Source organism: Oryzias latipes, chromosome 14, assembly GCF_053564925.1.
Source record: "Oryzias latipes strain Hd-rR chromosome 14, Olatipes_Hd-rR_3.1".
Taxonomy (NCBI): domain Eukaryota; kingdom Metazoa; phylum Chordata; class Actinopteri; order Beloniformes; family Adrianichthyidae; genus Oryzias; species Oryzias latipes.
This window is the reverse complement of record NC_136250.1, coordinates 10,872,121-10,894,489: the sequence shown is the minus strand read 5'-3', so window position 1 is coordinate 10,894,489 and position 22,369 is coordinate 10,872,121. Positions and strand designations below refer to the sequence as shown.

Here is a 22,369-nt window from a genome sequence, read left to right as displayed (position 1 = left end):
TGGTCCAGTTGCTATTCATTGCTTGACAGGACAAAAGAAGATGATGAGGAAAAATGTCTTAAAGGGGAGCACTCTTTTCCTCTGAGGACTCCACATCCACTCAGTAATCTAAAAATAACTTCCCGGCATACTTTGAAGAACCACTCAGATTGTTTAAAGCTGAGAGCACCACATGATAGGAGCAAGAACCAAGGAAAATAATGCATAGCATAAATAACCCATAAATAGGACATTCTATATTCAGTTTTGTATGTAATGACAGATTTTCTAGAGGATATCAAAAAGTCAAGCTCTGTATCTTCAATAAAGAAAACAACAACAGGTATGCGGACAATTTAGACTAAGAGTTTGAAGAATAAATACAAGTACTGCCTCTTAAACAGACTTTTTTTCAAGGATGCCCTAAATAAAAGGCCGTAACCCTTGTGCTATCTTAGCTGACCCCACCCTTACTTTGACGTGTTCTCCCTACCATGAGAAAGGTGGATAAAGGTGGAAAGATTTCATGTAATCCATAGACACCAGTGAGGTTCACAAATCATTGAAGAAAAAAGGTTCAGAGCACTGTCTAGTGGGTCTAGATGACCCAACTCCCAACGTTAAAGTGCCTAGGATAGCACAAGGGTTAAACCCATTTTCTGCACAAAATATGCAAACATGGGTGCAGCAGAAGGGGTCCCATACAAATAAAGACATTTTAAACACACATTTTAACCTATGTTTGAGAAAATATAAAATGAAAAATATGCAACATATATTAAGCTTATTAATTTCTATAATACTAGAATTTTGTTTTAATAAAAATCTGAAGAGTCAAATCAAGGTCAGTTTAAAGTTATTGAAAAATCAGATCATAAATATGAAAAATAAAAGAAAATTTGAAAACAGCTTTATACTACAATGTCCACATTGTAAACTAAACAAAGTATAAAAAAATTGTAAGATAAAACTGTTAATTTGAAAAAAACATTTTTAACCTAAAGGAAATACAGAAAATTTGAAAAAAACATTTTAAAATGTTTGCTAATTTAAGAAAAAATATAAAATTTTTACTTCAAACAAAAACTTAAAATTAAAAAAAATTATTGCAAATTTGAGACTTGAATAAAAAAATAAAAAAACAGGGATGACACGAGCAAACAGACACTATTTTGGAGAAATCATGTTACAATAACCTCTGTCAGCCAATGACAATCGTCTCCCAGTGGCCCTTGGGGTCAAAGCTGAATCCAAAATATATGTATCAACTCCAAAGGGTCTGAATTGAAACTATAAATTAATGACTGAAAGGGAGGGAAATGAGAAAATTCAGATAAACATAATTTTTCCATCCAAAAACATGCTTCATGGGCAACTCTAAATTGTCCATATGTGTGATTGTGAGAGTAAATGGGTGTGTGATTGTGGACATTTTACGCTGCGACAGACTGGCGACCTGTCCAGGGCATTCCCTGCCTTCGCCCACAAGTGGCTGGGATAGGCTCCAGCAGCCCCGTGACCACGAAAGGGAATAAACGGAATAAAAAATGAATGAATGAATTAATGAATGAATGATTTTCCATTTGGTAACAGTTTGAGGTTGATTACTTTTTTATTCAGTATTCTAATTTTCATTTTTTAATCTTTTTCAAGTATAAAATATAAGAATATAAATATAAATGTACATTTTTTTCACATTTTTAATAATTCCTTCAATACTTTCAAGTCTACAGCTGTTTTTTTGTTTTGTTTTTTTTTTTTAAATACAATGTCTGTTTTCCAAATTTACAATCTGGATTTTCGTTTACTTTAAACTGATCCTGACTTAACCCCAAAACCACAGCTCTCCTAATTAAAAATGTTCTATCTGAATATTTCAAGTTGGAGTCCTGAATAATGAGAATATTTGACAGAGATGGCAAAAAATGGACACAAAGACATTACTGAGATTTTTTTATTTTCTTCTGTAAAAACAAAAGTTTAACCTTTTTCTTACTTTGGCAGATCTAAAAAGCACGAGTCGCCCTGCTCTCAGCTGCATTTGGAGCCTCTCCAGACATGTAGAGCTCACTTGTCAGAGTCACTCACTATTATCTGCACTCCTACAAACATATTTACGCTCGCATACACACAGCTCCCCTGCAAAAGGCATCCATGCAGGATTATGGTGGCACTGTTCAGATATTAGGGCACAGCAACGCCGTGGCAATGCTGGCAACACCCGGAAAAAAACAACAACAACAAGAGCCTAGGCAGGGCCACAACAGAGCAAGCTGTAATCTGCTATTGCTTCATAAGGATGGTGGGTGAGAGATTCACATTTCAGCATATCAATATGATAAGAAGACCCTGAAAACTGTGATGGCACAGAGAGCGCTGCAGATCTTTACAGTACAGGCCATACATGAAGTGCAGATACAGGGGCACAACCATGCACTCATCCTTAATTTCAAACACGCTTCCCAGAAGCAGTGAAATAGTCACATGTCCTAGACATTATATAACAGAACACCAAAGAGAAAAGGAAAAACAACATGAACCCCCACATACAGACATATACTGACAACAATTTTAAAGCAACACCTCATTCACTAGTATAAGATCAACACCAGAAACAGGAACTAGAAAATAAATGAGCTTTAAAGCACGTTTATGGACCCGGTGATTTCTGATTCCGATCCCTCATTTTTCCTGAAACAAAAAAGCTTTGATATTACATATCCTGGACGCACTGATATTTGTCTCTTGAGCATTTGAACTATTTTTTGTGTTATTTGCTGCATAAGTGCACTCTATAAATGTGGATATGTGCAGACACATATCGCAAAACACTTGTATATTATTCACGTTTTGTAAGTTCATAAACTAAAACATAAATAGCATCAGTCAGACTTGTCATCTTTTGCAGGACAGGTAAAATTACAATTTTATTTTTTATTTCTGTTTAAACTGCTTTTTAATTGCATTGTGATTGTGCAAGTGGCATTGAAATTCCAGGCAGATGATGTCATAATTTAAATATGTAAAAACAAAATACATACTATTGTAAAAAGTGATCTATTTTTTATGGTTTAGTTCATTTTTCCTTGAATTTTTTTTTTTGTCAAAGATACTGAAAAAATAATAGGATTTCTTTTTTTTTCATAAATAAAAAAGGGGAAAAATGTATAATAATGCGAGGTAAGATGCCAACTGCTTGTATAATAAATGAAAGAAAAAAACTTGTTCAACAATTAGAAATTAATAATTATGCCGAGCTATGACTGATAGCTTGGAAGTCCATAAGTTATTTTATAAATAATACTTACAATAGTCTTAATATATAATAGATACGTCTGTACATGTTGTGGCATGTAAGCGTTGACCAGCTTTTTAAACCCGTGTTTATTTTTAATCTGATTATACCAAGTTTTTAAAAACCCACTCAGAAAAAAAATATGTTTTTGGTGTTTAACTTGTTCTTGTGGCAATTTTCCGATGGAGGAAATATATTAACAAAATTAAGATTTATCTGCATTTTAGAGTATTTATCTATTCAAATAATTGTGAATCAGGAGCAGACGCGATAATGCCATAAAAAAAAGAGCCTATTTGTGACGTAGAAAACATGCTGGGAAGGCCACTACTTCCCTGTTCCAAGCTGTTAGCAATGACGAAGGGAAGAAGGGTGCAGATGCTCTGCGCCTACAGTCCCGCCCACAACTCTAAAGATGTGTTTCTACTAAAATCCTGTTGCTCTGCAGAAACTATGTCCTAGAAAGCGAAACATGTTTTTTGATTTGGGCTACAAACTGCCCAATCATAATTAAAAGACCACTGGGAACGGTTTGACAATGGATCAAAAGGTGATCGGAGTGGGTCTTTACCTACATTTTTATTTTGGAGATCAAACAAAGAAAAGTAAAAAAGTGTTTGTGAAACATGGTGGATTGATGCCATAGCTGCTGACATGGAAGACTGTGGAGTAACCCTGCTCCATCCGTGACCTCCACTGGGGTTGTCATCAGAAGGTGTGTATTCATTGTGTATCATGCGAAGATCATCGGTTCTGAAGACCTCAAACCTTGATATCCATTGAAACATAAACTGCGTCTGACTTCACTGAAGGTCAGAGAAAGGTTTGAGACTCTACTTTTGAAACCTTGACAATCTATTGTTTGTTTTGGCATGAGAAAGTTGAGGATAGATGTTAGCTAAAGATGTAGAGCAAAATGGCATCAACTCTTGTTGTGTGTACAAACTCAGTCCAGTGTGGCTCAGCACCATGAGAAGAATGTAGCCTGCTGCTTAGGTTGATATTTGGAACTCAATTTTTGGCCTCAGCGCCCGTTTCATCCGAAGAGAGGAATGAGGCGCGGATTCTTTGGGCTTCGTTTACACAAAGGTGTCCGAACGCCTTGTTGTACCATTCTGGAGATCTCCCCCTGCAACAAAAATAGAAAATGGTAAAAAATTGCATGTCGGATTAAAATCGTTGGCTTTCTAATCACTCCACACCTGAGGTCAACTCTGGAGATGTGGGTAAGCCTGGTCCTTCCTGTCCCGCAGGGCTCCAGGAGGTACTGTGACTCCAAAACGACGCCCCTAATGGCGGCGGAGCGGGGGCCGTCTTCATGCTCCACAGAGACACACACCAGCACGCAACAGCCTTTACACAGGTCTGTGCGCCATGACCTGAGAAGAAAATAAATCCAATTGGTCAGGTCTCCGATTTAGCTCTAATAATGTGCTATTTTAAAAAAAAAAATCATTTCTGTAGGTCAATCTACCTTAGTACCACATAGTCACAGCTGGGCTGAGGCGGCATGCTGCAGCAGGAGAAATGATACACGTCCGTCTGTCTGTCCAGCGTCTCCAGAACCCGCTCCTGCTGCAGATCCATCTGCCACAGTGAACGCTCCTTGAGCAGCCGCTGCAGCACCTCAGTGGGAGCTGCCGACACTTCCACACACACTCGCCAGCGCCTCAGAGGGTTACCGTCTTCAACCTGAAACATGTTTTCAAAGTCAAATACATTAAGCATGGGTCTTTTAGGCAAAAACACGAAACTTAAAGTCACATTTTTGCCTCAGCTGTGATTATAGTGGAGACAATTGTAGAAAAATAATGAAAGGTAATAAATCTAAAACACTGCAGTAAGTTCCTAAAGGTCTTTTGGACCCCTTAACAGTAACGTTCTTCAAGAATCTGTGGGCCTTTACCTTTTTAGATGCGATTTCGGTGTTATCAGAGAATGAGCGGGACACCCAGGCTTTGCTCTTATCTTTGGCCTCTTTCAGCAGGTTTTGGATCAGACCTTCTAAATGTGCATGGTAGGATCCCTCTTCATCCTCGTCTTCCACTTCCTCAACCGCTTCCTCTTCATGAGTCTTGCAAAGCTCATCCAGCGGTGGCACCATCAGCTCAGCCTCCATGTACGAGTTTCGAGACTGGGTCACCATCTCCTCTGGAATCTGGGATAAGGGGGGGGGGGGGGGGGGGGGGGGGGGACAGATCAGTTCTGAATAAATCCTTCAAAATAAAAATGATGAGAAAATTAAGTAACTGACTAAAAATGACAAAGATTTAAAAATAATAACACGAGTTGAAACTGTTTGTCATAAATATTGTATTTTTATAATCTAATCCTGCATTTTGCTCCCCCCGTACAATAATAATCATTACAATAAAGAAAAATAATCTTACAGAATTTATGAATCCAATGACATAAAATTGAGGAAAATCTTTAAGAAGACCCAAAAGAAAATGAGGGGAAAAAGAATAACTATGTAAAAAAAATTGATATAAACTAGTAGCAACATTACTTGATTAGGAGAGAACTGGATAAGGATTTTAAATACCATCATTTTCTAAACCTCGCTTTTTATTTAAAAAAAACTGATTTTTGGGGAAAAAAAGTAAAGCTGATAAACCTTAACAAACTCTTAAATGTGCACTGATTTCTGTATTTTACATTCACCAGCACCAGCCTTAATGGACTAATGAAACACAGTTGCTGAAAATTTTCCAAAATACCAGGTGTCAGGAAGAACTTTAAGAGCAACATGCTGAAATACATTTTTGAACAAAAATAACAAAACTCAAGTTAATCCTGACCTGGAAGAGACGCTGGCACTCTGTGATCATGTGCGTGAGCCCCTGAGTGGCAGCCAGGTTGTCACTCAGATCTTTCTGATCGGGACGACCCGAAGCATACTTCTTCTGGATTGACCTTTAGGGATAGAAAGGGACACAGATTTCGTTTCTAAATTGCATTCTTGCTGGAAAAACGTTTGACTATTTTCTTCATTAGCGTATTCTCACCTTGGTGACAGAGTCTCGTTCTTTAATATGCTGAGATGAAAGAGGGATGGTCCCAGACAAACTGCCAGGTTCATCGGTGTCATCTGGTTCTCTTCCACCAAGGATGTGACATCCCGCAGGAAGTAGAGCAGCATCTGCAGAACCTCCCTGTTTTCATCTGGCATTAGCAGAATGGCTGCTCGAACAGCCTGCATCCTTTGCTCTTTTGGAACGTCTGATGATGAATAAACGGTAAAAGCATCAAGTTTATCTCAGAATATTGAGATTTGGAATAACGTTTGCCTTGTCCAATGAGACGACTTACACTGATATATATGGAGGAAGGTATCTCCCAGCTTGCTTGTCAGCAGAGGTTCGGGCAAGTCCCTGAAGAACTGTTTGACCATGTCAGCAATGTCGTATGCTGACTGATCGTCATAGTTTACCAAGTCAGGAGACGACTCGCACTGCTGCCTCAAAGCCTGAATCCTTGATTTCACTCCGGATTTGCGAAAAAGTCCCACCTGAATGAACAACAGATGGGCAATAATGAATAAAATGAATAAAATGTGATGAATAAAAAATATTTGCAGCTTTGCTTCGACGACAACAAAATGTTTTGTAGCCAGACTTGTAAAAGTTGTTTGTAACCTGGTCCAGACAGTGTGTTCTGAGGTGGCTGAAGGCCTGTTGTAAACACAGAGGGAGTGGAAACCCACATCGCTGGACGTGGACGATGAGGGGGACTCCAAACACACTTTTCTCTTTGTAGTCTGGCACCTTCATCCGCTTCATAAACTTGGGCACAGACCTGGAAGCGACGAAAACACATTTAAAGGAGTTTATCCTTTCATGTACATGCTGGTCAACAGGAATTTGACTGGGGGGCACAATAAAAATCACCAAGACAGGCTGTAAACAACATGGGGACATACTCGTGTTTGTCATGAAACAGCAGGTGTGAAGACTGTGGATACAAAACTTTGCAAACACTAAAGAAAAAATGAAAAAAGTCCAAACAAGACAAATTGAACGTTGAACATTTTAAATCTTTTGCTTGAATTCTTGTCGGGTTGTACCCACCATTGCCAGCCATGTCTATTTGACATGGAGTATTTCTCCATGATGGCGGTGAGGCGGAGCAACGAGAACTTCTGCAGCAAGCTGAGCTGGCCTGCTGACTGGCTGCTGATCTGCAGGGAGGATGCTGGCTGGTCATAATGATGAGAGGTTCGGAAGCTGGGCCATCGAACGCTGGAGTGGGTGGAGAAGACTCAGTTGATATTAATGCAATTTGGGATTTTGTTATCAATTCAATGCTTTCATAATCCTGATTGTTGGCTGTTGCTTTACACACTTGGGGTAGAAATAAGATGGACATCTTATCGACTTTGAGTGATACAATCCAACAAATCAATTTAAAGAATCAATCATTTCAAAAGAACATTTTAATATTTACAGTTTTAGCATTTTATTTTTCCATTATTTCCATTATTATCTTGGTTTATGGGATGTCTTTTGTGCAGTATTTGAAAATTTCGGCACACTTAAGCATTCAGTAAAATCCCAGATAACACACATTTGCATATTTGAATGGTAAAACATAATCTGCTCCAGTTTTACAAAGAAAATTAAAAATAATGAATACACTAAAAATGTCCTGTATTCTTTAAAATATTTGGTTAATTTTTCACCAAAGCAAATAAATATTTGTGCTTGAAGCTGCAATGCAATGAATCATAGTCATATTTAAAAGACCCACTCCAATGAAAATTGTGTTTTTAACATGCATTCATGGCTTTTTGCTGATAATGGAGGGCATCTATTATAAAGATTGACCTCAAAATGGCATTTCTATGTATCACTTTAATAAAATTGTTGTGAATCAGGGGCAGACAAAGAAATGCAGTTTGAAAAATATGAACAAGGTGAACTACTGCTGCTCTGCAGACACAGGTTATTAATCATAAATCATAAATATTGATCCCTGGAATGCTTTGAAAATAGATCAACAGATGATCGGAGTGGGTCTTCAAAGGCTGGAGTGGCTGCTCACCGTGGTCGTGTGAGGGAGGCACCGACTCCAGAGTCCCGCCTCTCTCGACCTGTACTCGTCGAGTCTGTGTCGTTGAAGGACACCCCGTCTTTCTCGCCTTCGCTGGGGGTGGTCCTGCCCTCCCCTTCCTCCTCCCCCGCCTCCCCCTCGGGCAGCACACTGCGACTCCAGTGGTCCACTATCTGCTGCAGGCCGCTGACGTGCTGGATAATGTCGTCCAGGTGAGGAAACAAGTTGTCCTCCTTCTCCAAGTCTAAAAGGTCTCCAGTGCTGGCGTACAGGTGGGAGCCGGGCACGTTGTCGTAAACACTCACCCTGCTCCCCCTAGGGGCTCCAGGACAAGGGGGTTTGGTTAGAGGTTTGACACACCAGCCTTCACCCGGACCATTTTTCGGAGCAGAAGTTTGGCCATGTGATCGCAGACCATTGTTTCTGTCGTCGGGGGAGGGAGCCAGGCTTTCTATGGATAAGGCTTTAGGAAAAGTGCCCGGCTTGTGGTCTTTAGGGATGTGAATGAGGAGGTTTTCATAGGAACGGAACTGGTTTTTACCAAACTGGCTCTGGCCTTCAGTCCTCTTTCCCTGAGAAGGCAACTCCATATCCTCCAGGTACATGCTGCTTCTCTTGCTGGCAGCCCGAGGCTTTGGTTGTGCGGGTGCCACTGGCTCCACTGCATTCAGCGACTCATCCTCTTTACTGGAGTGCCCACTCGGTGTGGCCTGGTCCTCGCTATCCTGATTGAGCGAGACAGGAGAAGGATCAACATTGTTGTGGTGATTTTGTTCTAATTGGCTGATGGGTGTGCACTGAAGCATCTGAAGTGCTCGGGGCTCCTCCCCCTGTAACACCGGTCCACTGATGACCAATGGGGGCCTTCGATTTGAGCTCTTCCTTCTAGTTGAAGGCCCCCAAGTGCGCACAATTTCCATGCGACGCAGAAACTCTTTGGCTTTACTCCGCCCTACTTGTCCATGGCGGCTACTTTTGATCGGCAAGGAGTTGTAGTGTGGAAGATCTCTGGGCGGATGGTAGGAAGCAGACAGAGATGCCATCGATATGGAGTCTGGCATGGCAGAGGTGGAGTCTTCACTGTGGAGAGAGGAGATCTCCGTGATCTCCTGCTCACTCAGGTCTGTCAGCACACTCTCGCTGCTCACTGTGCTGCGAAGCCCCTCCCCTTGACCTGTCAAGCCGCTCTCATTGGTGCCGTCCAAAAGGAAGTCTTGCAGACGCGACCAGCGTCGACTGCTCCACTCGAACGTCCACCTTTTACTGATAGCCAATGGATCATCTTCATCCGAATCATCACTCTGTTAGAAGAAGAAATAGAAATGTTGTCATATAATCCAACAGGTTTCCGCTTAAACCACGCCTTGATTTTTTAAGTCTTTGAGCAGATTTGTTGGAAATATTCCTACAATAATTGGAGAAACTAGAAAGATATTTAAGACCAGTGCCCCCCAACCACCAGGCCATTTTGTCATACAAAAAAAAGAAAATAGAAATGCATACAGTATGCATTGACTGTATATGTATTTTTTTAATGGGAAAAACCCTCTAATGTTGGCCTTATTGAAATTTTACAAATCAAAAACAACTTCTACATATAAACAATTTTGTTTTAATTTAATCATCATGATCTGTTAAATACCTACACAGTTATGATTTTTAAAATTAAATTTCATGTATTTCATCTTTTTAATTTGAAAAAGATATTTTTCTGAAACCAGAAGCATTAAAAAAAAAATCGAATGTCTACTTTGGCCTCATTTGGACCGGCCTTTTTAGGCTATCCGTGCTGCCTAAAAAAAGGCCGGGGAGCACTGCTGTATCTAAATCTATGAAAACAACTGAAATCTTAGCAAAGAAGGACCCAATGATTTAAGCTGGAGCGAGCACAGATGCTCAGCTACATTTGTGAATCACTCCCAAACCACATATGATCACGTTATTCAGATGTAGAATGTCAGAAAAGAAGGAAATGAAAGCATGTAGCCATCATTGTTAAAGGGACATCAATCTGAACAGCTCACATAATGAAGTTTGTCCTGCTCCTTAGTAGTCAGCAATTTGTTAACTCTCCGGTTGGAAAACTCTGAAATTGAACTATGTTTCTCCTCCTAGACGCAATCTGTTTGCTTGTGTTTGCATGCGTGGACTGGAAAGGGACAAACAAACACAGAAATACTGGAACATCTGTTATAAGAAAATAGGGCGATAAGTTAGGTAGTGCAGTGGTATGAATAGAGAAAGCAGATAATAATAAGCAGAAGCTGCAAAAGAAAAAGAGATGCATTCATAGCTGCAACAAGGACAAAACAGAATGAAAACAGACCGACTCAAAAACGTTTAAAATCTTTTATAAAATAATAAGGTTTGTCATTTTTCCTGTTTAAATAAATTTAAAAAAAAATATTGCACTGCAAAATCTAGTGAAGGAGAAAAACTTGCATTTTTTAGAGCCTCAAATGTCAGGGCTGTTCAGAAATGAGCCACCTTTGTAACTTTTAGTCCAAATTCCTCTATCCCATTTATATCATTGTGACAAACCATGAAAAATACGGAAAAATGAACAAGTCATTAACAAAAACGTAGAAATCACAGCCATCCTCTGGCGTTGCATTCCCTTATTCACCAATGCTCTGACCCTAAAGAACATCAAAAACTGTTGAAGCTTCATTTCTGCAAACAGTTACTTTTCTGCTGATTTGCCATATTTACATTTGATCTAAAAGTGTCATAGGCAGGCACTGAACTTTTGAAGATCTTTTTCACAATTTTATAAGTCCGTACATGTACATTTAACTAAATATATAGCAGGAAAAAACACTTTATTATTTTAATAATATTAACCAGGCAGGTAAAACATAACAGACACGTATCCAAAATGAACCTATTACTGAAAGTAACGGCAGTATTGGTTGAAAACCAAAGATATAAAGATTATGTTGGTAAAAAGGTATTAAATTTATCAGAAAGTGAATAATCAATTTTTAGCAAACTTTAGTTTCTCTTCTTGTTGTGTCTCTACTGTTTTTGCCTTTTTCTGTGCGTTTGATGTGAGCAAAAAGACGTCAATTTGAGCTTAATATGATAATACCTTTTTATCACAGAACGTCAAACAATCCCTGAATAAATTAATATTACGCACTTTTACAACCACAAATAAACAACAGTTTACTCACAAATGGCAGGTTTGAATGTCTGAATATGTTGCGTCAGAGACATTTTCCTTTAAGTGCTTAAAATAAAGAAGGTGTCAGTAAGAAAAAAAACGTTTTGTCAGCTAAAGATTTATCATTTTAGATCAGTGTTTTTCAACCTTTTTTAGCCACGGCACACTTAAATTTGACAAAAATCCCGCGGCACACCATGCATCCAAAAATTTAAAAAAAAGGAGAAACTCATAGTCTGTTTTGATTTTCAGCCCCTCTGCAATCTCACATGCATTTTTGTGATAATTGTGGTAGAAAAAGCTGGAAGTTGCAGCTGTTTTTTTAAAAGATGTAATAAAAGTTGAGTTAAAAGATTTAAAAACTGTTTGATGTGTGTTTGTTGTGGTTTCAAGACGTTAAGAGGAGAGACTCATCGTGCGCTGAGACGCTGTCACTTTAACCCAATGCATCATGGGAGATGTAGAGCAATCAGCCGCCGAACGCAGACGGACTCGTGTCTCTGAGATTCATTTTTTTTGTTCACTTTTTCTACGGTCTGATACCGGATCCCACGGAAAACTACACCGCTGAAGACGAGCTTTAGCTGGTAATTTTGTTAGAACTGAGCAACTTTATGAGCAGAATCAGAACTCAATGATTGGCGGAGACAGTTAAAGGGGCGGAACTTTTCAGAAAACAGCTGTGGCTGCAGCTAAATCGCGGTACCGTCATTCTTATCAAAATGTCTTTAAAAGAATCAAATAAACACAAAGAAAAAAGTATTTTACGATCTTTCATATTCTTAACTCCTCAGTGTTTTAACAGGGCCTGTTTGGATGAACACAGAGCTGATATCCTGGAGATGGAAAATGTTTTTAGATCAGTTAATGAGGGCAATTTCCCACGGCACACCTGGTTGAAAAACACTGTTTTAGATAACACATGAATAATTTAAATCTAGATTATATCTGTTTAGGTACCTTATTGTATCATCACAAAGTTAGTTGTTTGTTTATGTATCGAATCATGTAAGAGGGAAAGATACAACACTAATATTAAGACAGTTTATGCATCTGTGTGTCAGATCAGTTCTGGATGCAATTCGGGTGTCTCCATTAATACATTCTTCCAAAATTCGATCCTTAATTTGAAAGATGAAAGAGTAAACTTATTGTTTCAAAATGAGAGTTTTTGCCTTTGCATTTTTTTTACAATCCAATTTTGAAATTGTTTTTGTATTTTATGAAGATTAAATGTAAATGAACTTGAGTAACGAAACAGAACCCAGAAATCTCATATTAACAGATTAAAAACGTCACTTACTTTCTTCTTGGGCTGGCTGACATCCAGTTTCATGGATGAACACTTGTTCAGAGTATTCAGGCGTCTGCAAAAACAAACACATCACAGAGTCAGTGCAAGGACTTCTACACTTTCACACTATTCACTTTCTCCTAATAATTCTCCTCCTTTCCGATTTCTTCCCTACTTCCGATTTCTTCCCTACTTCTGGCTTCTAGCCTTGAACCCCCTCCCTCTTGAGGAAACTCTACAGATCCACCCACTCACTCCACTTTCAATCACTCAGGATGTGAAGATGAGCAGCTTGTTAGGCGCCTGTGCCAGCGTCTTTCATAATGGGGGCTGATGAAACCCTGATGTGCTCCTTGTTATCAGGCAAGAACATTTTAATATTTCAGACTTTTCCAACTGAAGTATTGACCAAACCCATAGAGAAGCAGACAATGACAGTACAGAATAGCTATAGTATGCAGGAGCTGGAATAAGGCAGGAATATGCTGGCATTCTTTTCCTCTGACCGTTTAACCCCGCTCCCCTGCTCCCCGAGAACCTTCCCGCTTTGAATGGTAGATCAGTATGGAGTTAATTCAGTCTCAATAATCAGAAATGCACACAACCGGTTTTACAAATGCACACGCTCCGATTCACAAATGTCATTTTATGCAAACGTGAAAAATAAATTCGGAAATACACACCCTGTGTTTCACAAACACACAGATTGTGTTTCACACATGCACACTAAATGTTTTACAAATGCACAATAAGTGTTTCTCACAAATGTGCACACTGTTTTTCACAAAAACATTTTAGAAATTCACAATAAATGTATCAGAAATGCACAGTAAGTGCTTCACAAACATGATTTTTAGGTACACATGTGATGTGAACTCACAGATCATTCGAACTGCAGAATGTGCATTCAAAATCCCGTTCTCGTTTGTGAATCTCCCCGTGTGTGTGAGAGATTTTTCTACGGTGAATATTGAGACTCATCTGACGGAGCGGGTCGACTAATCTCACCATTGGCTAGTGAATCTGTCAATCAAACTCATTGGCAAAGCAGGCGGGTTCGCTTTTAACCAATCGAATGGGCCCTTACACTCCTCACTTTCAAAGTGACGAGGGAGGGAGCTGTTCAGCACAGCAGTTGGGAGGACGCGGGCGGCAAACATGGCGGAGAGGTCTTCTGAACTGGATCAGTCTCAGCCCGTAAGTAATGCATTTATTTGATCATTCCCTCGTTGTACGTCCTGTAATGTTATTGAATACTAAGTTGAAGCGTTCTCCTTTGCCAAGTGACATGTGTGAATGCTTTATGAACACTGCAGCCGAGTCGTTTGCAGAGTACCCCCACCGCAAATTAGCTTAGCTTTGTTTTGCTTAGCCTGTGCAAGTTGTGGCTGCCTGTGAGTGAAGTTCAAGCCGGTGTCGGTTCAAGCTAGCGTCTATAGCCAATGATCTGTAGGTTCTTAACATGATTCATAAGGAACTAAGGGGAAAAGCATGCCGGATTTACAGCAGCAAAGAAAGTTTAATAAAAAGTATTGATTTGGAGACGGCGATTTGTTTAACACTGATGCTATGCTATACTAACTAGCTAGTTGTTCCGTGTGCTGCCTTTATGTAAACGCGATCCGGGTTAAAGTTAGACACAGCATTTTCACAACCCAGACTTTAAGACGGGGTGGACTGTGCAACAAAGTTAATTCATATGACATTCATGAAAACGGCATTTTTTAAATATAACATACATTGAATCCACTGATGAATAAAAGAAGCCTCATTAAGTTTCTAACGTTAGAACCCGTATTGTGCTGACCAGCCCTGTGAGATTGTGTCAGAGTGACAGCCACTAAAATCCCCGTATCTTTACTTCCAATGACGTAATGACAAGAATCCCAAACATTATGTTTTTAGGCTGTTTTGTAGTCGATAAGTAGTCACAGAAAGGGCGGATGGGAGAAATCAGCTGTCAACAGTGATTAGAGTAGAAGTTACTGTAAATATTACACACAGGCTTCCTGTGATCAGTGTCTTGTCTCTGATTTTTTTTTAAAGGTGTTCTTTACTACAAGCTCAAGTAATCATAGCAAGAGTGTTTTAAAAAATTCCCCTTTCATATATTTGAAAATTATGTAATTTAAGATCAGACAGCTAAATTATCTAATCCATGTTTGTTGTGTTTTTATTTATTCTCTAGGAATTACTGAAGCGTGACAGCGTGACAATCTTTTGTTCCTCGTGCCATCAGGCAATACAACTCTCTGGCAGGGCATCTTACAAGTAATTTCTTTTAATTTTACCCACTGATTTTCCAATTATTTACCTTTTTTTATCAATCTTTTTATTTTGTGATATTTCTATTTGTAATGCATGTGTGTTTATGTGTTTTTTTAAGATGGCCATTTTAAAAAAAATTTCCTCAGGGATTATTAAATACCCTTCTATTCTATTCTATTTCATATTTTATCATCCTATTGTATTACTGTTTTACCTGTCAATTGGGAATTTAGCATTTTTGCCGCTGTAAACATCTGTCAGTTGAAAGTATTTGTACTTGTATTCCATAGATCTTGTACCTGAGAAGATAGCAGACAACAACTGTGCAGACACCCACTTGGCCTTCTTCAGTGACGCTGTGAACGTTTATGGCTTTCCTCTGAGGTATTCATGTCATTCATAAAGAAATATTTTATTCACATATCAGGCAGTATAAGTACTTGGTTATTTGTACAAAAATAAAATTACTTTTTTTAGACTCCTCTCCATAAACAAAGGCAACTCTAAAACTTTCCCCTCATGAATAACATTTTACCCCCCCTTAACAGTCTCTCTCACCTCATTTTTTTCCCCAGTGATACATGTAACCCACTCCTGCAATTTTTTTAACCTAGAAATTCTACTTATTGGCATCATACATAAGAACATTACATTTTAAACTGATGTGTACCGTATTGGCGATGCATTTGTAATTATGTGTTTGAGACATGATTTTCATGTTATTGTCAGGGTGAGAGGAGATCACGGAGGAGAAAATGTGGGCATAGCCGAGTTGATGCTCACAGTACGTACAACTGACACAAACGGCTTCATTGTGGGAAAAGTGTACACACAATCAACGGTGAGTTGAACCTAGTTTTAGAAGCTTTAATATATACACAGGGCTCCAGACTGCGTCCATTTGGTCGCATTTTGCGACCAAAATTTGAGAGTGTGCGACTGAATTTTACACCCAGTCGCACATGTGCTACCAGTAAATTTGCCTCCTCCACCCTCCGTATTTTTTATACATTAAACATGAAAGGAGCACGTCAATGATCGATGAAATGAGAGATGAAATCATCAATGAGACGCGAGCGCACACGCACGCAGGCAGACACACACACTCGCGCGAATACTCATGAGACTGGAGCACACGCGAGCACACACTCGCGTTTCATTGAGTGATGCCTGAGGCGGCCAATGCGTGTGAGAAGAATAGGGAAAGTCACTGCAAGTGGCTAAAATATGTGGAGGGGCGGGGCCTAGAGATAATCGAGCGCGCGTAAACATCCGTGGGAAGGAAACGGAGACAAATATCATCACAACTTGATATGTGCGTCTGAGCTATGAGCAAGCGAACTATTGATTCGTTCTTCCGACCTGCAGCTAGTGTACCAGTGCCAGAGTGTACAGCAGGGGTCTCAAACTCGCATGAAATCGAAGCTGCAGCGAGACTGAAAGAGACCAGGAATTAGGAGTTGTCCTTAACATTCAATTTCGTTTTAATATGCCTCTCCCCCTAAGTATGAGCTGTGATATTACATCTTTTATAATTATTTTAATGTTTTGTAATGGATGTAGCCTTTTTTTAATCAGTTGGTATTTTAAATTATTTTAATTGATCAGTGAACTACAAAAAACCCATCAGGACGCATGTCCCATAATGCATTGTTTTTTAGTCTGTAGGGCAGCTTTTAGTCAGTTCAATACTAAATTTCCAGCTGCGTTCGCTCTGATTGGTGTCTTGCTCTCACCCCTTTCTCGTGATATTTTTGTTTTGATTGACAGGTGATGTTGGAGCAAAAACAAAAATATACGTCACACACCAGGTGATCTGTGCAGTGTTGCGTCCATCTGGGTGATCTCAAACACGCTTATTGTGCATCTTGGCTGAACCTATTTGGTGTCACCAACATGAATTTCCATCCTCTAATATTTACATACATTTAAGTATTGTTTGAAACTGTGAAATTACGAAAGGTTACTACGGTAATCACTTGTTACTAAAAACTTTTTTTTATTCTAAAAGTATGGTATTTTTTTTACTATTTTTACTTAGTTGTACTGTCGTGACAGCGATGGTGCTGTCAGTTTACCTTCATGTTGCATCTTCAAAAGTGCAGAATAAAATATGACACTGAATTAGAAACAGCACATTGTAATTTCTGCATCTATTATTAAAGTATTTATTTGTAATACAGTGGAAATTAGTAGATTTGGTTAGAATGTTGATTTACGGTATGCGCCCCTAAATTTTCTGGTTGTGCCCCTAAAATTTTCAGTTAGGGGCCACTGTGCTCCTAGTGAAAAAAGTTAGTCTGGAGCCCTGATACATAAAAGTGAATGATGTATTAAAAATAAATCTGACAATATAATATTTATTTTTGCTTTTTTTCAAATACAGGATTGAGCTCCTCTGGTGTGATGTCTTCGTGAGTGTTACTGGTTTATATTACAACATCCTGCACTCTCCTGAGGACCAAGACTTGCTCAATATCAGTCACATCACGTATTCTGCTGCCATTACATTTTTCTACCACGCATTCAGGCCAGTTTGGATGTCTTTAGTGACGCGTGGGACAGCCATCCAATCAGGACGGAGCAAAGCATGACACCAAATCAGCTGTGGCAGTTGGGCTTGACCCAGAACCCTGTTTCTGATCCCCGGGTAAATGCTTTATTTAATCTCACTGTACTGGACAACTGATTTGTGTGCAGTTTGACTAAAGTGGAAAGTATCAAGAAGAGTATCATGAAATCATAATGACTACAGTGAATTTTCATCGAAAATGAATGAAAAGGATTATTGTTGTGTGGTGCAAACAATTTCCCTAAATTGTTTGTTTGTAGGAAGAATAGCACATCTGCAAGTTCAAAATGCATCACAATGCATGGCATTATGAGCCATCAGATGTACTAATGTCACTACTTTGTTAAGGTTCACTTATTTGCAAATTATAAACAGTTATGGAGATATGAGGTCTGCCTGCCAGCAACAATATAAGTTATTATTAGTCGGTCACTGTTCCTACATAATCTAAAACACAAAAAAAACAGTGCTGTTCATAAACAGTATCTTTTTTTTTTTTTTTTTTTGTCAGGGTATGCTGGTTCCAGAGATTGAATGGGAGGAGAGTGGATCCATGACTGAACCTCATCCTGGGATCAATGTCCTGGTATGGGACAGTCCTCTTCTGGGTCCACAAATGTTGGAACTGCAAGACGACATCAATCCATTGTGGAATTCAGACCGTTTGGGAGTGGACCTACATCTTTACTGTCCAGTGTGTTTAGAACTTAATTTAGGCGACATAATTACATACAGAAGAAGAGAGACTGAGGGGAGCAAGACAGAGTTCAAATCAATACTGCTGTATTGTTCAAGGGACTTCATTGTATGTAAGGAAGTTATGAAAATTAGTTCCAGTTTAAATAAAATTCAAATCAGTAGAGATTCCACATTTGCTTAAATTTTGATGTTTTAATCTGTCCATGTTTTCTCTGAATTTTACTCTGCAATAAAGGGTGAATGTTTGCACTTTGTTGTTCTATGACCATCTTTTGTTGTTTAGTATTTAACCAGCTATAAAACCCAGAGAGATGAGGATCTTTTTTGCAAGGGTGACCTGGCCAAGAGGTGTATATGTATATGGTTACAATATAAAATCAATGACATTTGAGTTATTAAAAAAATAAAATTAAGGTCAAGCAAAGTGACTTCGGGCTGAGCAGGGGATGTGTATTGGGTATCTGTGATTGACAGTGAGATGAACTTGAGGTAATGTAGTCCCATGTGGTACGGAGCAAAGTGATGCCAGTTTCTCCACAGAACCTACTGTGGAAGTTGCAGGTTTTTCTCCTCCACCTTCATATGATCAAAACCGTGTCTGAGTGTTGAAATGACGCTAGCATGAAAGCTAAGAGAATAACGTACAAACAATCCCGAGTGAAACATTCATTTTAAATCTCATGACCAGTACAGAGTTCGATGGATTCAATGTCAACTGCATTCAACCACTGTTGCCTTGCTTCCAGGTCCACTGAAAAGTTGCACAAGCCAGTAATTTTTGACAACCGAAGGCAATAAACCGACAAGCCATGCTAAGGCTAACACGCTAACGACCGACTGGTACAGAATCAAATATGGGCGGGGCTTTTGCCACCCGCAGAAAGCGTAGAGAAAGTGTAAGGGGCCATTCGATTGGCTAAAAGCGAACCCGCCTGCTTTCCCGATGAGTTTGATTGACAGATTCACTAGCCAATGGTGAGATTAGTTGACCCGCTCCGTCAGATGAGTCTCAATATTCACCGTAGAAAAATCTCTCACACACACGGGGAGATTCACAAACGAGAACGGGATTTTGAATGCACATTCTGCAGTTCGAATGATCTGTGAGTTCACATCACATGTGTACCTAAAAATCATGTTTGTGAAGCACCTACTGTGTATTTCTGATACATTTATTGTGAATTTCTAAAATGTTTTTTGTGAAAAACAGTGTGCACATTTGTGAGAAACACTTATTGTGCATTTGTAAAACATTTAGTGTGCATTTGTGAAACACAATCTGTGTGTTTGTGAAACACAGGGTGTGTATTTCCGAATTTATTTTTCACGTTTGCATAAAATGACATTTGTGAATCGGAGCGTGTGCATTTGTAAAACTGGTTGTGTGCATTTCTGATTATTGAGACTGAATTAACTCCATAGATCAGGGGGCTGGGGGCTGATCAGATCAAAGCCTTGGTGACTGAGAGAAATGGCGAGTTTATTGAGGATGCAGCTCAGACATCTGAAGGATCAATGGGTCATGAAGTTCGTACCGACACAAAGGCTCAACCAGGTCTCGGTCCAGAAAGTCGTGGTCTCTTTTAACCGAGGAAATGTCGATTGGAAACTGGGAATCTGGGAAGAAGGAGGGTGAAAACAGGTTTAAAAATGAATAACCAACAAGAAGGGTGGAGTGTCTGTGACGTAGCTCACTGTGAATTGGAATTTTACTAAACGAAATCCACAATCTGACACACGTGGATCCCCAAAGGAGGCTTTTATTGTGGCGAGTCTCTAAATGAGTCTGCAGGCGTTCTGTTAATCCTCTACAACCTGACTCAACAGCTTTTCTCAGAGCACCGCTCTGTGTGTGTGCCTGCTGGGGTGTGTGTGCGATGCTGTTAGGAAGGCCCACTGGATTTTGAGAATTTCGTCTTTGATTACTGAGCTCGTTTCCTGTTTGTGCTTCATCTGTGTGAGAGCTGATGATCAGCACATGAGCAAACGCCTCTGGGTTTACAAGATAACGACGGATAGCAACAAAAAGGGAAGAAGGGAAAAAAAAGCAGTTGAACTAAAAAAATTAAAAAAGAAACATTTTAGGAGGGAGATGATTAGAAAGAAAGAGGCGAGGAAACAAGAAAAAAGGTGGGCGAAAGAGAAAAAGAAAGAAAAAAGACAAGCTATGAGAGTCCCAGTAGTGATAACAAGGCCTTTCCCATGACCCCTCCCTCTGGACAGGAACTGAAGCCTGGAAATAGAATGTAGCGGCCCAAAAGATTTGAATATGGAGCAATGGAAGAGGGGGGGAGAGAAACATGGATGATGGAAAAATACAGCATTGAGGATAAACAAAAGGAGTTCTTAGAAGGCAGAGGCTGTGTGAACTAAGGCAGCTGGATAAAAGCTGGACCTGAGCCACTTTTTGTGAGCTACCTTCATAGAGCTGTGCGTACTGTGGAAATCCAGCTGCTCGAAGCCAATCGCATGCCTCCTTAGCCTCAATCTCTGTAAGAAAAAATGGGGTGGGGTGGTGGTGGGGAGAAAAAGAATCATTTATTTATTTATTTATCTTTATGAAACTTCACAGCTCCTGATCATTTTTTTCATACAAATCGCTTCCAGATGCAAATGCTAATAAAACGAGCATGAAGCACAACATTGTGCTTGTGTTTGTCATCCTGACATGAACATTTTTAGAATACAGGGGAGGATCATCTCCGGGATTTATCTTTCCTCTGGGAAATAACTGGAATGATGAGACTGGAAAAGTTGGAATATAGTCAGGAAGGGAAAAAAATCCAATGACTTCAACACATTAAAAAAAAAAAAGATTCATTTAGTGTTTAACTGTCCCATCGCAAGTTAGATCCACTCTGATGTCTTATCAATGGGAGCACACATGGAACCACATCCCATCAGGCACTGCTGCAAGAGGCATTTTATAGGCTTTTCTTTTACTACTTTTTTCCGCTAACATACAGTATGTATCCCACATAATGTTAAACAGGCAGGCTGAAACGCGTGTGTGTGCGCATTCCCTGATGAAGCAGACACTTGTTAAACTGCTCTTAAACTGTGCTGATGGAATAAAAAGAAACCAAAGATCACCTTAAATAGCAAAAAACGAAGGCAAAAATTGGCAGAAACATTTAGTATTTATTAAAAGACAGAAAAAAGTGAAAATGATGTAAATGTAGCAAATACATGGACAATTCAATTGAAATGGTTTCAATCTGAGGCTCCTGCAATTAGTTTACATCTCTAACAGGTTAACCCTATTGATGCAAATATGCATCAATCCACTTCTGCTCCAAAATTGCCCCCGTTTTGGCAATCCTTGAAAGGAAAAACACAACATTGGCCAAAATACAAAACAAAAAACAAAAATCCATTTTTTCAGGAAAACACAAAAATGTGTTTCAAATATTCCAGTCAAGGTTGGAGGTTTTTGTCTTGCGACATTCATGTCATAAAAAGGGCAGGATTTTCTTGCAGATATCCTTGTTCTGCAACAATTAATGTAAGAACTCTAATCTAAAAAATTTCCATAAGAGGTTTTGTATTTTGGCCATCAACAACTGATGCTTATTTCATTGCTGAAAGTAAAGTCTGGAATCAAATTAAAACTCTCATTTTTCCATTTTGTTTTCTCCTGTTAAAGTTTCTATGACGACAACACAAGCATCCAGCCTTCCTTCAAAGCTGACACTAAAAACCAAAAATATTCGTACAGAGGATTTTTCTGGCTCTTCAAAACAGACAGCCGAGACATAAAAGTGTAACTCCGAACCATTCCAAAATCCCACATTTCACCTTTATAACTTACTGCAACTCCTCATGGTGAGGCGATGAGATGCTCCTGGATCTCCTTATCTTAGAGTGAAGTTCGCTCTCCATCCCGCGTCTCAGGCATTTACTGCTGTGGAGCTTTTCTATCATCTGGCTCAGTACTTTCTTCTTTACTGCCTTATGGTTACAGCTCTGCCTCTTTCGCCCAGCCTGCCTTATTCAAGCTTCTGCTTACCTCTCATTTTCTCCTCAACCTCCTCTTTTTGCTTT

The 22,369-nt window shown here is 39.3% G+C and overlaps 1 protein-coding gene and 1 long non-coding RNA gene across 7 annotated transcripts in view; one reads left to right on the top strand and one right to left on the bottom strand.

The window, feature by feature from the left end:
• Positions 1-1,919: 1,919 nt before the first annotated feature.
• LOC101168886 (stAR-related lipid transfer protein 13) overlaps positions 1,920-22,369 on the bottom strand; it is a 57,611-nt gene continuing 37,161 nt past the window's right edge. For 4 of the 5 annotated variants that reach the window (XM_078930753.1, XM_078930754.1, XM_023962344.2 and 1 more), the window contains 13 exons: positions 20,744-20,815; positions 19,861-19,942; positions 12,796-12,859; positions 8,318-9,627; positions 7,345-7,515; positions 6,913-7,072; positions 6,587-6,785; positions 6,283-6,496; positions 6,076-6,190; positions 5,181-5,432; positions 4,749-4,966; positions 4,477-4,653; positions 1,920-4,403 (listed from right to left, as the gene is read on the bottom strand). In XM_078930753.1, the coding sequence (XP_078786879.1) occupies positions 4,286-4,403; positions 4,477-4,653; positions 4,749-4,966; positions 5,181-5,432; positions 6,076-6,190; positions 6,283-6,496; positions 6,587-6,785; positions 6,913-7,072; positions 7,345-7,515; positions 8,318-9,627; positions 12,796-12,859; positions 19,861-19,942; positions 20,744-20,815 (3,152 nt within the window). In that variant the 3' untranslated portion in view covers positions 1,920-4,285. Of the gene's footprint in view, positions 4,404-4,476; positions 4,654-4,748; positions 4,967-5,180; positions 5,433-6,075; positions 6,191-6,282; positions 6,497-6,586; positions 6,786-6,912; positions 7,073-7,344; positions 7,516-8,317; positions 9,628-12,795; positions 12,860-19,860; positions 19,943-20,743; positions 20,816-22,136; positions 22,281-22,369 lie in introns of those variants that run through there. The other variant, XM_023962345.2, reaches the window with a different exon arrangement.
• On the top strand, positions 13,845-18,574 carry LOC144983687 (uncharacterized). 2 transcript variants are annotated; one of them, XR_013647450.1, is made up of 7 exons: positions 13,845-13,983; positions 14,975-15,057; positions 15,345-15,438; positions 15,784-15,895; positions 17,441-17,468; positions 17,585-17,704; positions 18,138-18,574. It is a non-coding gene; the product is annotated as an uncharacterized LOC144983687 (long non-coding RNA). The 2 variants fall into 2 exon arrangements; XR_013647451.1 differs by having other exon boundaries at positions 17,605-17,704; positions 18,138-18,429.